The sequence below is a fragment of the Aristolochia californica genome, unplaced genomic scaffold, assembly GCF_029961685.1.
Source record: "Aristolochia californica isolate CCGP_79_NKW_82.1479 unplaced genomic scaffold, dmAriCali1.0.hap1 SCAF_10, whole genome shotgun sequence".
Taxonomy (NCBI): domain Eukaryota; kingdom Viridiplantae; phylum Streptophyta; class Magnoliopsida; order Piperales; family Aristolochiaceae; genus Aristolochia; species Aristolochia californica.
In genome coordinates this window covers 32,355,077-32,369,850 of record NW_027181771.1, presented here as the reverse complement: position 1 = coordinate 32,369,850, position 14,774 = coordinate 32,355,077, and the positions used below count along the sequence as shown (strand labels likewise).

At 40.2% G+C, this 14,774-nt stretch overlaps 3 protein-coding genes across 5 annotated transcripts; all 3 read right to left on the bottom strand.

The window, feature by feature from the left end:
* Positions 1 to 1,263: 1,263 nt before the first annotated feature.
* On the bottom strand, positions 1,264 to 2,237 carry LOC137942719 (dirigent protein 9-like). The gene has a single exon (XM_068788453.1). The coding sequence runs from the start codon at positions 2,188 to 2,190 to the stop codon at positions 1,264 to 1,266; it is 927 nt and encodes a 308-aa protein (XP_068644554.1). The 5' UTR covers positions 2,191 to 2,237.
* Positions 2,238 to 2,530: 293 nt separating this feature from the next.
* Positions 2,531 to 10,522, bottom strand: LOC137936620 (uncharacterized). Of its 3 annotated transcripts, none has more exons than XM_068781428.1 (5): positions 10,318 to 10,522; positions 7,435 to 7,523; positions 5,273 to 7,219; positions 3,703 to 3,880; positions 2,531 to 3,398 (listed from the first exon to the last, which is right to left on the bottom strand). In XM_068781428.1, exons 3-5 carry the CDS (start codon positions 7,202 to 7,204, stop codon positions 2,761 to 2,763), a joined length of 2,748 nt encoding a protein of 915 aa, XP_068637529.1. In that variant the 5' UTR covers positions 7,205 to 7,219; positions 7,435 to 7,523; positions 10,318 to 10,522; the 3' UTR covers positions 2,531 to 2,760. The 3 variants fall into 3 exon arrangements, with proteins under 3 accessions (XP_068637529.1, XP_068637512.1, XP_068637520.1); XM_068781411.1 differs by lacking the exon at positions 10,318 to 10,522 and adding an exon at positions 8,655 to 9,120 and having other exon boundaries at positions 7,435 to 7,535; XM_068781419.1 differs by lacking the exon at positions 10,318 to 10,522 and adding an exon at positions 8,655 to 9,120.
* A 2,754-nt stretch (positions 10,523 to 13,276) lies between these two features.
* Positions 13,277 to 14,621, bottom strand: LOC137942493 (protein SLOW GREEN 1, chloroplastic-like). The gene has a single exon (XM_068788174.1). It carries the CDS (start codon positions 14,465 to 14,467, stop codon positions 13,424 to 13,426), a length of 1,044 nt encoding a protein of 347 aa, XP_068644275.1. The 5' UTR covers positions 14,468 to 14,621; the 3' UTR covers positions 13,277 to 13,423.
* Between the last annotated feature and the right edge of the window lie 153 nt (positions 14,622 to 14,774).

Sequence of the window (14,774 nt, the reverse complement as noted above, 5' to 3'; positions counted from 1 at the left end):
TAGATTTTGCTCTGTGGCTGGTTAACTCTTTCTCTATCTGATAAAGAACTTATAGAAAATTGCTTTTTATCTAAAAAACTCTAGCGAGCACTAAAAAACTGCCAGTAAGGGAACTAATTATCGACTCTTCCATGGATTTTTGTAGGTCATTATCGTTCTGCCAATTATCGGGGTGGAACGCTCCATAGAAATTTTTCTTGAAAAATGAACCCTCCAACTACTAGAAAATTTGTTCAGAAGAAACAAATCAAAGATTACGAGGGTTTAATGTGATTCAGGATTTTCTACTCCATGGAGAAAATTTGTAGATTAAGTACTCACCAATCTAGGCTTAATCTTTGTATTAGGCATAATCAATTCTATTAGGACTGGGTATTCATGAATCACAATTTGGTCTAGGTATTCAAATTTTGGTTCAATAAAAATTTTACCTCAATTTTTAATGTCTCACAAAAGAGGTTAAATGATCAAATAAGAAAACACATGAAAATTGGTAAAAAATAATTTATTTTTAATAAAAATTTGGTAAAAACAAATTGTTTTTCACTATTTTGTTTTGTTTTCCGATAATGATACAAATGGACCCTTGTATGTGAATATCAGGGCGGGTGGTAGACATAAAGGATAGATAAATATCTGATAAGGGATTATCTTCCCTTTGTATTTATCCTCATTATAAAGTTTATCATCCTGTTCGCTTTTCTCTCTCTGTAATCTATAAATTGAACTTGTCTCCATCAATGTAAACATAAAATATTTTATTTTTTACATGGTATCAGAGCAGGCACGAGACATTTCCGATATCTGCATTTCTCCCTCGAATCGATCCTTTATCTCTATCAGTGGGCGCCTGGCAACAATGGCTTATAATTTTGAGAACTGCAAAACTGGTATGAAAAGTATTTTCTTACTGTTAAACTACACCGATGAAGAAAAGCAGGGGATTCATGAATAAGTTTAATTTTGGTAGGGACCTTAAAAACTGTTTTAAGTGTGGATTTTAAGCAGACTTAACTTCAGCAGTACTAACAAGCTTCAAAATCAAACTGAGCGAACTAGCTTTTTTTCATTCTTCAACAGTTAAATTTTGCTCTGAACCATAGAAATTATGGAAATTTTTGTAATGAAAGACTCAAATTCATAGCTTAGCAAATCAAACAAAGAACCAGACATTACACTTCCAACTGTCTTTCACATCCATGCATACTTCACTTGACACTGAAACCCTAACATGACTAGCAGGTTATATGTTTCAGAGAAGAACTAAGAGAGATAAACTGTGATCTCCAGGACAGTGTCCAGGCCGTCAGTGGTGTGCTGATCTTCCTGATGCACTGTCTTCACCGTGGCATAACCCTGGGCATCGGCATACTTTCCAGTCCCTCCTATAATGGCGACTTGCGATTCGTCTGACACTCGGCGGTGAACCCCAAAGAAGCTGATCGTATCCTCCTCGTGGCCATTCTCGAGAATTGCCGTGAAAGCCATGGTCTGGCTGGTTCCATCTTCCGAGCTCGCCACATAGAAGCCTTGTGCTCTTCCAACCACCCCGGATCCCAGCTCATGCCCTTCTGTCAGCTCATCGTCTATCACAGTCACGGTTCCGAAGAGAAGCTGCTGGAGGGTGGACCCTGCCGGAAGTTGGCCAGCAGTGACGAACGGCAGAGAGTTACCGTTAACAATGTTGTTGCCGTTGCCATTGTTGTTTATCATAGAAGGCGCGGTCCTAGCCCCAAGTCCGGTGAGGAACGGGACGTTGTTGTTGTTGATGACACCGTTGGGAAGTGGGACGCCGCCACTGATGGGGAAGACACCGCCGTTTGGTTTAGCAAATGGGAGTGCACCATTCATGTCGGAGCTAGCCACGATCCCGGTGACAACCCGGGCGGAGGCATGTGTTCCTCCCAGAATGTCATGCATGAAGAAGGTCAAAGAATGGTGATCAGGCTCCCCATTGGTTGCCACGGCTGTAGTGGTGGTAGGCGCAGCAACAGGTGGTTGAACTGCGGTGGCGGTGGCAGCGGGCAGCTCGTCCGGAGTAGTACCCACAGGCGGTTCGGGGAGTGGAGCAGGAAGAGGTTGATCATCGTCAAGGATTCGAGCTGCGGCGGCACATGAGGCGGAGATTGCCAGAACGAGTAGGAAGGCAAGGGCCTTGAGCCCGTAGGAAATGCGTCTCTGCTGCGCCATATGAGACGGACAATCGAGAAAGAGAGTTGATTCCAAAAAATAATTTGTTTCAGTCTCTGTAACTTGAATGACGATGATGCAAAGGGAGGAGAAGCGTCGTATATATATTAGCTGGGATGTAAGTAACAAAATAAAGGTATGGAATTCCGAAAGTAGAGTTGATGAGATGGAGCTGTTGAGAGGCTCTTCTGTTGTGTTTTGGTTAGACACCTAAACATTTAAGAACTTCTAAATTCATGCTGAGGAATGGTTAGGGTTTTCAGACTGAAAAAAATTAGGTGAGGGTGCTCTTGTTGTGGGGCAGGGTGCCCTACCTCATCCAAAAACACTCGGGGGATGGATCCCTTTTAAGGAAGTCAAAAAAAAATATAAAACTATTTTCTTTCTGATGTTACAGAGCCCAGGCATTGCCCCCCCACTACAATATCCTCGCTAAACCAGACATTCCAATTTGGAAGATCCGTCTGGATTTGAAACATTTCATCTTATTTTCATGTGAAACGTTCAAGACTCTTATATGGAATGTATATTTTACGACTACTGGAAAAAGAAACCTTACATTCAACTAATTCAGAACCCAGCCACGACTTCCTCCATAAGCTCATCAATCAAAAGCTTCTCCAATTCTCTCCCTATAGCCTCAAAGTCATCAGTCAATTCCATCCAACTCACATCCCCGCCCAAGGTGCTCTCTTCTGAAACCGTATTACCTTCCTTGGTCTGTCTTGAAAGTAATTGCCATACTTCTTCAGCCAGAGCCTCAGAGCTCCATCCGATCTGCACTCTTCTCCCCTTTGTCCTTACCCAAGGCTGCTGGTCCATGCAAGGACCCAGAATCTGTGCCAGCCCACAGTTGATTCGATCGAACAGTAGCTTCCTATCTGCTTTTGGCCATTCTGATTGTTCCCCATACTTCTTTTCTAGCTTCTCCAACGCCCCAGGGGCAACTGGGGTCTCTGATGAGTAGCATGTGGCAAAGAGCATTTCCTGGTCTGTGGCAAGTAAGCCTGAGGTTACAAGCAAATCAAGTATGAACGAGGAGTCTCGATTCTCCTTATGCCAGATCACTCCCGAGAATTCTCGCCTCTCTTCGAAGGAACTCTCAAAACTGTCTCCATAGTCCTCATCACTTGACACACAAAACTCTGAACCATCTGTGCATGCTCCAGTTGACTCCAACTTGAGAAGTTGGAGTTGCATTCGAAGCCCTGAAACAGAGATATACATTTAGAACAACAGTTGCTTGTAGGTCTGATTTTCCAAAACAAAAAACAAAAAACTGTAGGTAGGTCTCACAATTAGGTAAAGTAGGTATAAAATCAATAGAAGTAGCAGCTAAGTAACACCTAAGGTAGAACCAGTAATTAGGTACCGTACAAATTAATGAAAACATCTTCTCTACCTATAAGTGAGCCTAGACCATCCGCTTAATCTTCTGCCTCTAGTTCGGGTAAAGTTACTCGCTTCATGAACAGAGAAAAATTGAGAACATGTATAAAGACTCTTACTGACCATGGAGATCTGCGATGACACTTTCAAAACATTCAGAGCTGCAAGAAGTTTCCTCTTCAAATGGAGGTTCCAGAACAGATACAGGACTAGGCTGCTCAGCTCCTTTAGAGCTTCGTGGAGATTCTGATTCTTTGACATCGGAACGGGACATAAATGGAGAGTGCTCTGCAGATGAATCCTGAAACAACACATAAAAACTTAGCTCACAGCTCCCAGCAGAAGACAAGAATGATACTTACTTCAGAGACTGACAGATTTGTAAAAAAAATAATGGTCCGAAAAATGCAGAACATACAACAGGTAGACCAGATCAAAGCTAAATAACAAGAAGCAACAATAGAAACATGACAACTGAAGAAAACAAATGGTTCAAGTTTCTGAATCAGAATCAGAAGAAGAAGATAGAAGATATAAGACATAAACCATAAATTTAAGAGTAGCTAATACAAAAGTTTACTGTGAACCAAAAAAACGTGATCAAAGTGCATTCCACTAACATTTTAAACCGCACATAATGCAAACAAGATGAAGAGAAATCCTAAACTTAAAGCAAAATTAAGGCTCACAAATCTACTATATGCAGGACTGGCAGTATCAGTATCAGTTATCACATGAGCTTCCTAAAAATTCAGCTTGTATCAGCCTGTTCAACTGAAACAAACCATGCCATATGGCGAAATATAAATGCAGAAGGTACTGATAACATGGCAAACTATGATACGTAAGAGACAGATGGCATTTCATGAATGATTTTTTTTTATCACCCATTCAGAAAATAAAATGATTAAATGGTGCTCACAATCAGTTAAATACAGCTGTAAGAGTAAGTGTTGTTTTCAAATATGCATTAATAAACACTTTAAAATGAGGAAATAAAAAATGGCAAAAGATATGACAACATAAATTCACAAATAGATGCAATTATAACCCAAAGTATGAAGTTAGTTGACCAATTTAATGCATGGGAAATCCCAAAAGCCATCTGGATGTTTCCATATCTACACAGCAGAATAAACATAAATGGAAGAGAAAATTCTAATGTTGAACAAGGCTAGGGCAACAGCTTGGGTACAACGTATGAAGGGTATGCTCCAAAACCCATTATTCGTAAATGGCTCACCAAGACAGCCTATTGTGCTAGAAGTAAATGCATTAACTATTGAAAGGTTCTATAGTTGATGAAGCACAGTAAGAAGATCTCATTGATGAAGCACACTTAGTCAAAGAAACACCTTTGTTCTTTCTTTGGATAATGGGAATCAGAAAAAAAAAAAAAAACTTCTTCTTTTGAAAGAGAATCAGAGAAGAAACTAATTAACTTAACTTGAAGCATGGTCATTATGGACCATTATCATAAGTTAAACATCCCATTTTTCAGTCATTTATTAAATACTACAGATTACCAAATTTACCAATAATCTGACCACAAATACCTAAGCCTACAGTAACTTATTCTAAACAAATGTTGATGAGAAATGAACTGATATAGATTGATGTAAATAGAAAAAAATAACATTTGATGGACGAAGTAAAATAACAGTAGAAGATTGCATGTCAGAACTAAACAAACCTGCAAGATCAAATTGTTCGGATCACAAATCACGGAGTCCCTTTCAGTCACCTCCATGACGATACAAGAGGGTTCTGGCATCTTCTCTTCCTCAGTTGTGAAGGGAGTACTAGCATCCTTGCATTCAGAAGCTTCAACTTCGTCTGAAAGATTACTCACTATGCAATCATCACTGCCTACAAACTGTTTAAGATCCTGAGTCATTTCCTCAGACTGAACTGTTTCTTCAGACCCCCTCATCAGCATATCTGGCATCATGTGAATTTCCTTGACTAGATGATCGTTATCCATACCTGCCAAAAGTACAGATTTAGAGGTTCTACTAGGAAATCTTGCACTTTTGGATGAAGAGCTTTCTGAGTAGAAAGAGTTTCTGTTAAGACGCTTCTCAGGATTCACAAGCGTGATTTCTTTGTACAATGAGTGGTTGTCACTATCAAAAGACCCAGGTCTGACCCTCATCTTTGGACTTTCATATAGTGTAGATGAAGCTGGAACAGATCTAGACTTTGGCAATGTTCTCGGATACCCATCTTTCCACCCATCCCTACTACTAATGCCCAAAGGACTAGGCCAGCTTTCAAGTCTATCCCTTGAAGGATCTCCACCTGAAGTAAGAACAGGTTCTCTGTCATGAAGTGCAAGCATTTCGCCTAAGGTATTTGCACCCCTACCAACAGATCTCACCTCTTGAAAAGTGTGACTCATCTTCCATCGATGAGAGAGGCGCTTCCTGGCCTCTCTACTGACATATGATTCTGAGGAATATGATGAAGAAGGACTGCACCGAGTGTCCCGATCACAATAAAGTCTTGAGTTTGAATTGAGGTCTTCAAAATCATTTAAATTGCGTTTTATTGGCAACTTGCATAAGCTTTCATAGGCAGCAAAATCTTTCCTCCCAGGGCTTGACTCATCACTCCTAAAAGCACCATTTGCACTCTGCCTCATTTGCTTGGTGATTTCCCTGGCAATTTCTCTTGAACCTTTTGGCTTCTGTTCAACAGTATGGGATAATTTTGCGCGGTTCCTTAACTCAGGAAACAAATCTCTATTTGCAGTCCTTCGTGATTCTCTGTGCTTTCGTTGTGAAGCATAAGGACTTGCTATAAGATGTGGTAATGACGTGTCTTTAGCTGAATTCTTTGTTTTTCCCATACTTGGTTTCAAAACTACAATCCTTGTAGGCAAATGGGAGGGCGGCTCAAGTTTCTCATCACACAGTGATTTTGGCAATCTGTGGGAAGGACAAACAGCATGTCTCCCTGGCTGTAAGTTTCCTTCTATCTTTCTTTCAAAATTGCAACAAGTATCACCATTTTCATGCTTGGTGGCCTTTGATGATTTTAACACTGTTATGTGACTTGAATGAGGTGAGGACTGCAGATTGTTTAGATGCTTTGCAAACAGAGAATCTGGTTCCTGAAGAATCTTCAGGAAGAGATCCTTATGGGAATCTAAAACTTCCAAAGCATCATGAAATTCTTTGGAATGCCGACGGCTTTCATCAGTTGAGAGACGTTTTGCGTCCATGAACTTCTGCCGAATAAATGCCATCTTTTCCTCCTTCACCCTTGACTTCACAGTTGCTTTTTTTGCTTTCCTGCCATTAGGTATCTCGGCTCTTGAGCTTTCAAGGACTTCATAAACATCTTTAAATTCTTGAGAGTCTTGGGTATTACAATTCTTCCGGAGTGACCGGTTCTCACTGCAAACCTGATTCTCTTGGGACATAACTGATGGCGTCTCAGAATGAATTTCTGAAAGCTTCCTCTGAGAATGGACCAGATAATGTGGTGGAAGAGGATCAAGGCCCATCAACCTCGCAATAACACTTGGGGAAGGCTTCCTAGATTCTGTCTCTTTTGACATCTCAGCAGCTATCAGTGTCTTTATGGGTGTTGTCGAGGCTTGTTTAGAAGAATTTTGCATTAATTCAATCGCAAACTAGAATTCAACAAATAGGAAAGACAACATTAATGTTAACATGAGCAACAAAATCTAAGAACAGACGTGACAAAAACGAAGACACAACCAGATAATTAGATGCACCTGAGAAACAAAGGGAATTTTAATTATATACATAATCTAATACTAAACAGTTTCCTTCCTATTCCTGAAAGGTCAGAAACATTTTAATAAAGTTTAAGCAGAAAACTTACAGAATTTTCCTCAGAAAGATTGCTTCTAGTACATTTAGAACCCACAACCACCTTTTTCCTATCAAATCGTTTCCCGGTATGGATGTTTCCTGGAACAGATCCTTTCAGTAGAATAAAATAAGTTAATTGTAGAAATTTTAATAAATTCTTTATCAGGCAGAAGTAACTTAATTCAATAGGACGCACAACCACAAAGAACTCTTAGGCAGGGAGAAGGAGAAACTCAGCTGAAAGAAGCATAATTATTTACAAGTGATCCTAGAATCATAAAAGGAGAACATGAAGATATGAGACCAAGATAGAAGTCTGAGTTTTTTAAAAGGAAAACGGTAAGGGCAGATTCTTCATGATGAATGCACCGATCAACAAGAATTTGCATTGATTCACAAGTTCAAAGATCGGAAGCCCTGCTTTGCATGTCCTAACCCATATTAATGGTGGGCGGGCCACTTTATTAATAAAGTCTCCCATGCAGAAAACCTTCACCCACTGAAATACTCGGCACCAATTGGAAGCAATACGTTATCTAATAAGATTAAAATAGCAACAAGAACACAACATTTTAGAAAACAAAGACACTAGAGCTTCTAGTTTCCAACCAAAAGCAAGAGCGAATGATAAAGAAAGGGAAGAAACGATTCAAGGAAAACTTGGACTTTTTCCCTAAAGGTGTACATTTTTTTCGTCCAGGAAACTAAACAGGTCGCCTCGATTCCAAGGTTACCTTTTTCATGGAAAACCAAATATATCAAGTTGCGTACATCTCGAATTGTACTATAAAGTAATTTGAATTTAAGTCGACACACAAAACAGAGTCAGCATGCAATGTCATACATGTTTATTTGTAAAGACAATCAAACAAAACTTTGAGCAAGTAGTTAACTATCAACGTAAAGAGATACTAAATGAATACTGCTAAAGATAACGACTCAGTGGTGCTACTGAAACCCTAGAGCTTAAGCATGTTATCTATAGCTCCACAGTTTTCTCGTGCCGGAATTTTAACACCAGTCTCATCCAAACCCTAACAATCGTCCACAGCAGAAGGAAACACAAGCAGAATTCATTTTCACAGCGTCGACTTATAGTCACCTACACCGTCATTTGAAAACGGACTACACTATGCAGGCACGCAGACAGCCTCTAACAGGAAATAACTTAAAAAACGAGATATTATAGTTGATGAGAAACATGATAGGCTAAAAATGAGCTCAAACAACCTTCAACTTGAGCTCGGTCCTTTAAAACCGAATTACTCCTTCCGGCCATGCCACACCCATGGCAAGGTTTTTCACCCTCACGCGACGACCTCACATGCCAAAAGCTATCCATCCCTGCCGAAACGAACTCAGTGAGGACCACCGAACACAAATCCGGAAACAAAACCAGCCGGAAAAAGTCCCCGCGGAGGACGCAGCTGTGAGCACAACCGAGAGAGCAAAACCATCGTTGAAGCACGGAAATTTTTAAGCTACTAGAAAATGAGCTGAAGATCAGGAGGCCGAATCAGGAGAGAGATCTCCGGAAGCACGGGTATCGAGACAACGATCGGAGGTGCAAGAGTGTATCCAAGAAAGAGACGGAGGGAAAAAGGAAGAAAAATAAAGGCGGAGAAGGACAAGATGTTGAGTGTTTGGCTTTTTTTGGTTTTTTTGAAACGGTGGCACGCATCGTCGGACATTAATGAGCCCCCCCTCCCTCTCTCTCTCTCTTCAGCGGTGACAGTTTTTTGAACATTCAAATGCTCACGTCCCTAACACTTCCGACGCCGGGGGCGGGCAACCTGATGGGCCCCCTCTCTCCCGGCCCAACTACGTGTACCAACCAGCTATCCACACGACAGAAATTTTATCCCGTCGTGCTGTGATGTGGTCCCTGTCTCCCGGCCTGAATTAAGCACCAAATCGGAATTAACTAAATAGATGAGTTAAATTTCAACTCATTCTTTCTAATAAATCACACGGAAACTCTAATTTTATCACAGACATTAAAAAACTAAACGCATAGAATACCATTCGTGTCTACCAAATTTTTGGAATGCAGTGATGAGACCATGGGGTCCGTGTCTCTAGGGCAGCCCTGCAATGAATGGGGTCCGGCCAACAGTCACATGGGAGTACCTTTCTACCTTCTTAAAAGCCTTACGCCAGCTTTAGTTTCCCTTTCTTCCCCATATTAGACACACAAAATCCAATATAATAAATACACGCCATTGTTTAATTGATTTCTGCTTACTTCACCTCTTAATTAACAAAGCTTTGCTGATTTGATCAAGTATTTGTTGACCATGTCACTTACTTGGACCTACAGCTATAGTGTCTTTGATAAAGAGTGGGGTTTGCTGGTACCATTGTTTATACACAAAATGCTACATCTTCATTGCCAGACAGCACCATTAAAGTTCCTGACTAGTGCTTTCTGGAGTGAAGTGAGAATGTCAAAAATGGCTCAAGTTCAATTCATGGTGGAGCCTGTTACTGGTGAACCTTTTGATTTGCATACTCTGAATCGACTAGAAACGTATGGAAAATTAAATAAGAGAAGAAGATAAATGAAGGGCTATGTTTAGGGCTTAGGTTAGGTAATTGTCACAATTATATAGGTAAAAAACCACAAACTCGTTGAATTCAGGAACCCATTTTGGCACTTGTAGTATAGTTTAAAAGCTAAAGAACAGATCAGAACAGGAAGAAGATGAAAATGGTTGATAATGATCACTAATTCTGAGCTGTCTTTGATTAGTTTCACCTGAACAATTCTCCATGATCTCTTTCAATCTTCTCCTTTGACACGCAACGTAACATAAAATTCGTTTTAGAAGAGGAGACAGAAAAGAAAGAAAAGAAAAATCGAAAGAGAAGAATACGAGTTGGTAATCATCACCTTTGGCTAGGCGCGTCAATAATGGATGCTTTGTTTCGAAGTGAGTGCATGTGCATCTGCTTTTATTAGGATGTGCTTCTTCCCTTTCACGGAGTCGAAGCGAAGAACCATCGTCTTCTTTTCGAGGAATTGGACAGAGAAGAAAGCCGACTCAAAATACGGAGCCCTGTCTCCAAAATGTACTTACCTTCCGGAAAACAAGCTTACGAGATTTGCGGCGGAAGCAAAAGCGCGCTCGTGCTCACGCTACGCTCCCATGGACTGAGATCCTGTTCACATTCCGGAATTAAAATAACTGAAGATAAATCGGAAAGACAGAGAGAAAACAGTTCTGGCCTTGAATCTTGAATCCGGAGCACAAGGGCGTCACCAATTGTAGCTTTTCTTTGACGATTTGACAGATATAGTATCAAATGTGGTCAAGATTCAAGTCTCCGTTATTTGGGCAACGGCCGGAGAACCAATCAGAGAGGAAAGCAACAGACTCTGACGTTATTTGCTTTGGATTCACAACAGCAAGGTTTGTTGATTGGGATTCCTCCGTAAAGAGAATGAAAAATAAAGAATGCTGCAGTGATGCTCTTCAGTTTGTCGAGAAAAAAAAGCGGGAAATTCATCATCGATCTGGTTTTTTGTTTTTTTTTTTTCATATGGCTTGTTATTACTAATTTGCCCCCCACTAAAATATCTCCAACCTTTAAAATTAACGTTAGAATATTATTACTTATTTGCCCCTCATTATCTCTTAACTTTTCTTCACTTTTGATATTAAAGGTTTCCTTCAATTTAGAGTTGCGAAGGCTTGTTCACTATCTCTGTTTCTGTGGCCTTGTAGGTACCAGCATGCACCAGTGCGCTGTAAACACTTTTGGAAAGATGTAACGTTGCAGCTTTGTTTGGGTGAATCCATTCGGGGTGGAGGTAGGTTTTCAGTTCTATCCAAATGCTTACATTCATTTTTTTTTTGTAGGGGTCAAGCTTGTTCAGGTTAAACACAATCAAGCAATCCGTCACAAAAACACAAAGAGAACTTCATTGATTGTCATTGATATAACTTCATCCTTTTATTATAAAAGAGAACAAAGGAAGGAAAGATTAAATCACAGCTCATTCGTTTCTTCAGTCAATCAATTTAGAGGGTGCATATGCAGACAACAAAGGGAAGGAAAGATGAGAAAAAGAGGTCAGATGCCTTGAGCATAATCACTGGACTGGTAGTTTCACTCAAACAATTGGTCACTGATTCCTTCCACTTGAGATTCCTCTTCTTGTTTTCTTATTTGCAACTAATGACTTGTATGAGGTATCAAACTCTTATAATCAACAACACATATTCATGTGCCATAGAACAGAACTAGTGAACCTTTTAAAGAAAGCTCGATCGATGCCAGAACCGATGTAAGGAGTTCACCTTGGCTTCTCTTTCACTCTCATAAAAAAGAAACAAAGAACCTTTTAAGAAATGGTTCAAGGCCTAAAATAAAGTAAAATTTAAACTATGATTCAGTTGACTGCTGCAAATGAGAGACCAACAGTCCCTCCCCATACAATATAGACAGAGCATATCAACAAGTCAGTAGAACCAGCCAAACAACCTATCTCACCATGTTGTCCATGTCACTCACGGTAGGCCAATCATGATAGAAGTCCATCCAGACAACACCTAGAAAGTTGCTGCAGAACTCGACAAAGACATGTAATACTTCTTAATTTAATTCATCCACATCATCACTTTATGTTAAGGAATAGTCCTACATAGATTAGTGAATAAAAAGATCTTGCGTTTATTAGTTGGGAAATAGATTTTTTAAGTTGGCTAATCATTTTGGGATGAACCTTGGACCCAACTTCACATGTTATCAAAGCAAGTACTCATATGTGGTTTCCACCCAAATTATCCGCTTGTAGAGCCACAAAAGAAGACCTACACGTGAAGGGCATGGATTAGTGAGGACAAAGTTCTTGAATTTATTAGTTGAGAAAAAGGTTTCTTCAATTGGTTGGTCATTTTGGGATAGGCCTTGGACCACTACACACGTGAGCAAGTTATTAAAAAAAGATGAATACACACGTTTATCCACAACGGAAAAGTTCAAATTCAAACACTACAATATACCTACTACCTCAGCATTTTATTCAGCTCATGTAAGCCAACTTTTCCCCCTAAAGTTCACTTATTACTGGATCTCTCACCTTCCAATGTCAATTAGTTTTCCTCACTAAAGACACACGAAGATCCTGTAATTGTTCTCACTCTTATAAGGGCAGATTTTGCCAGGTTTATATTGATCTCATTTATAACTTGCTTCAATGATTAATCAAGCAGTTTATCATTGTCCAGCTCCTTGAAAAAAATCCGCCACATTCTCAATAACATAAGCAGGAGTAGAGCAACTTATAGCAGTCTCTTTTGGCAGCAAACAGCATTCTTTCAGAAATCCATAACCAAGTTCTCCTAAACCCCAACATTAATAATCCTTGGCCTAAACAAATTGAAATCCATAGCTCAAGAAAAAATGTCACACTGGAAGCAGATAACAGTTCAGTTTACAGCCTAGGTTACAGTAGCATCTTACTACACAAACTATAGTCAATCCAAATGAAAAGATTCATTTATTATTTTACCTTATATTAGACAAGAGAAAACAGAAGAAAAAAAACTGCAGTGATATACTGATCATGGCAGAGAAGCTAGATGTAAAACACATCCAATATTTAGAAGCTAGATTGGAATATAAAATTCACTCAGAACCAGTACTAAGGCCAGAATAAACCACATGAAGTTTCCATATTACTTAGCCTTGCTTAGAGATTATTGATAATATCCATTCTTTTTTTATGTGTAAGCTTGATTGAACTTAAGAGTTTACTCAGCACCAATTATTAGAACAGAAAAAAAGGTTTTATTTTCAAACAAACAAATAGAGAGTCTTCCCATCTGTCTGAAAATCCAATTAGAACAAAGTCAACAAAAATAGAACCGGAGTCACCAAAAAATGTTGATTAGCATTACATTTATAACTCAGATCATAACTACTAAACTATGATTGTTATGAAAAATTAAACAAAAAATAAAAAAATTTACCCATTACACTCGTTGCTCGACTCATCTTTTAGAAACTGGCATTTCATTGTCCCTCATTTGTGAGAAAACCTTTGTCGCAAGTACATTATCATCAAAATAATCCGCATATGGATGCCCCCTGGGAACAAGCCTCCGATACTTCTCGAATTGTTTTTCCGCCTCATCCATCTTTCGCAGCAAAGCGTAAATAATTCCCTGACATAAGTAAGGTCTAAAGTCCCTTGGATCCTCCTTTACGAGTTCCTTGTACAGAGTTAGAGCATCCTCGTACTTCCCTTGAGTAACCTGTACTTGCGCTAGTAGCAACTTGAAATCCCTTAAATCTTCTTTCCTCTCTTTTTTGCATCTTTCTACCGTCTCCTTGACTCTTTTCAAATACCCTTCCAAACTGTCGGGATCAGACTGAGAAACAGCCATCATCAGACCATGATATGCCTCGACACGGAAACGGTCTGCAGAGATTAACTCTTCGAAGATGGATTTAGCGGTGGAAACTTCTCCCGAGTAGAGATAGAGGTGGCCTCGTAGAAGAGGCCACTCTTTCTCCTCCGGCTGGAGGAGGATCAATCGATCGAGTTCATCAATCGCCTCCGGAAGTTTCTGTAGTTTAACTTTGACCTCCATTAGGGCTTTGAGAGCGCTAACATCATCCGGATGGGAATCAATATACTCTTTGAGGGCTTTCTCCTTCTCGACGTCCGAGACAGAGTCCTCCTTGGTTTCCACAGTAGGGGGAGGAGTGGACACAGCAAGCGAGGGTTTCTGAAACTGCGCTAAGAGAAGGGCAGTGGAGGCAACAGCAACAGAGACGGTCTTGAGGAGAGAGGAGCGGGGGGCTTTGGCTTTTAGGGTTTTAGGAGAGTTTTGAATATTCTGGAAGTCTGAAGGGCTCTGGAGGGAAGACGAGAGCGGAGTACAGGACAGCCGAAGGGGAAATGACGAAGCTCTGGCTTTAGAAAGAGGATTGGAAAGAAAAGATGCTGAAGAAAGAAACATGGAGGATACTGGATGAGGCCGAGAGAAGCAAAGCGGAGTGTCGAGTGTCGAGAGGCCAAGTGTCTCCATTCCTTCCCCTCTTATCTATTTCCGTGTCTTGCTCTTCTCACTCGCGTCTGTAATGCCACAAGAGGGTATTTGGGTAGAGACCTAAAACCCTGTCCGAGCAGGGTTTCTGGGGGAAGGAGAGGTTGCAGAGGCTAAACTCAGCCGCAAGCAGCTACGAAGACAGATTAAAACTAGTACGTGCGACTCCCTAAGGATAGAGAAGCATGAGACAAATGCAATTCATAACTTTCAACAATATGTATTAACTCTCTTTGTAGGTTTATGAGTTTTAGCCCCCTTACGAATTGAGCAGTTAATTGATCAGTTA

What these genes read in the sequence shown, in the direction of transcription:
- LOC137942493 (XM_068788174.1), bottom strand. Translation starts at nt 14,467, where the DNA reads ATGGAGACACTTGGCCTCTCGACACTCGACACTCCGCTTTGCTTCTCT.
- LOC137942719 (XM_068788453.1), bottom strand. Translation starts at nt 2,190, where the DNA reads ATGGCGCAGCAGAGACGCATTTCCTACGGGCTCAAGGCCCTTGCCTTC.
- LOC137936620 (XM_068781411.1), bottom strand. Translation starts at nt 8,766, where the DNA reads ATGGATAGCTTTTGGCATGTGAGGTCGTCGCGTGAGGGTGAAAAACCT. An exon ending in GGACCGAGCTCAAGTTGAAG is followed by an intron (nt 7,536 to 8,654) that starts GTTGTTTGAGCT and finishes TTCTACTGAAAG; the next exon opens with GATCTGTTCCAGGAAACATC. An exon ending in ATCTTTCTGAGGAAAATTCT is followed by an intron (nt 7,220 to 7,434) that starts GTAAGTTTTCTG and finishes GTTGAATTCTAG; the next exon opens with TTTGCGATTGAATTAATGCA.